This window comes from Eimeria mitis, genomic scaffold (genome assembly GCF_000499745.2).
Source record: "Eimeria mitis Houghton genomic scaffold, Emh_scaff1427, whole genome shotgun sequence".
NCBI lineage: Eukaryota > Apicomplexa > Conoidasida > Eucoccidiorida > Eimeriidae > Eimeria > Eimeria mitis.
The window spans coordinates 7,229-7,474 of record NW_013569184.1 but is presented as its reverse complement, the minus strand read 5'-3'; the positions used below and the strand labels follow the sequence as shown (position 1 = coordinate 7,474).

At 61.0% G+C, this 246-nt stretch overlaps 1 protein-coding gene across 1 annotated transcript in view; it reads left to right on the top strand.

Annotated features, from left to right (window-relative positions):
• Window positions 1-246, top strand: part of EMH_0036770 (uncharacterized protein) — a gene marked incomplete at both ends in the record, with an annotated part of 3,654 nt that overhangs the window by 616 nt on the left and 2,792 nt on the right. Inside the window, 2 exons of the mRNA XM_013495121.1 lie at window positions 3-89; window positions 203-246. Coding sequence (XP_013350575.1) covers window positions 3-89; window positions 203-246 — 131 coding nt within the window. The remainder of the gene's footprint in view (window positions 1-2; window positions 90-202) is intronic.

The following is a 246-nucleotide window of genomic DNA, read 5'->3' as shown; positions in this document are numbered from 1 at the left end:
CAACAACAGCAGCAGCAGCAGCAGCAGTAGCTGCAGCACATGCCACCGCATGAATAACAGCAGCAGCAACAGCAGCAAGAATAGCACTCGTAGCAGCATCAACACAGCAGCAGCAGCAGCAGCAGCAACAGCAGCAGCAGCCGCAGCAGCAGCAGCTGCAGCATCTGCTGCAGCGGGAGCGCCGCTACACCTGCCCCCCCAGTAGCAGCAGCAGCAGCAGCAGCAGCAGCAGCAGCAGCAGCAAGT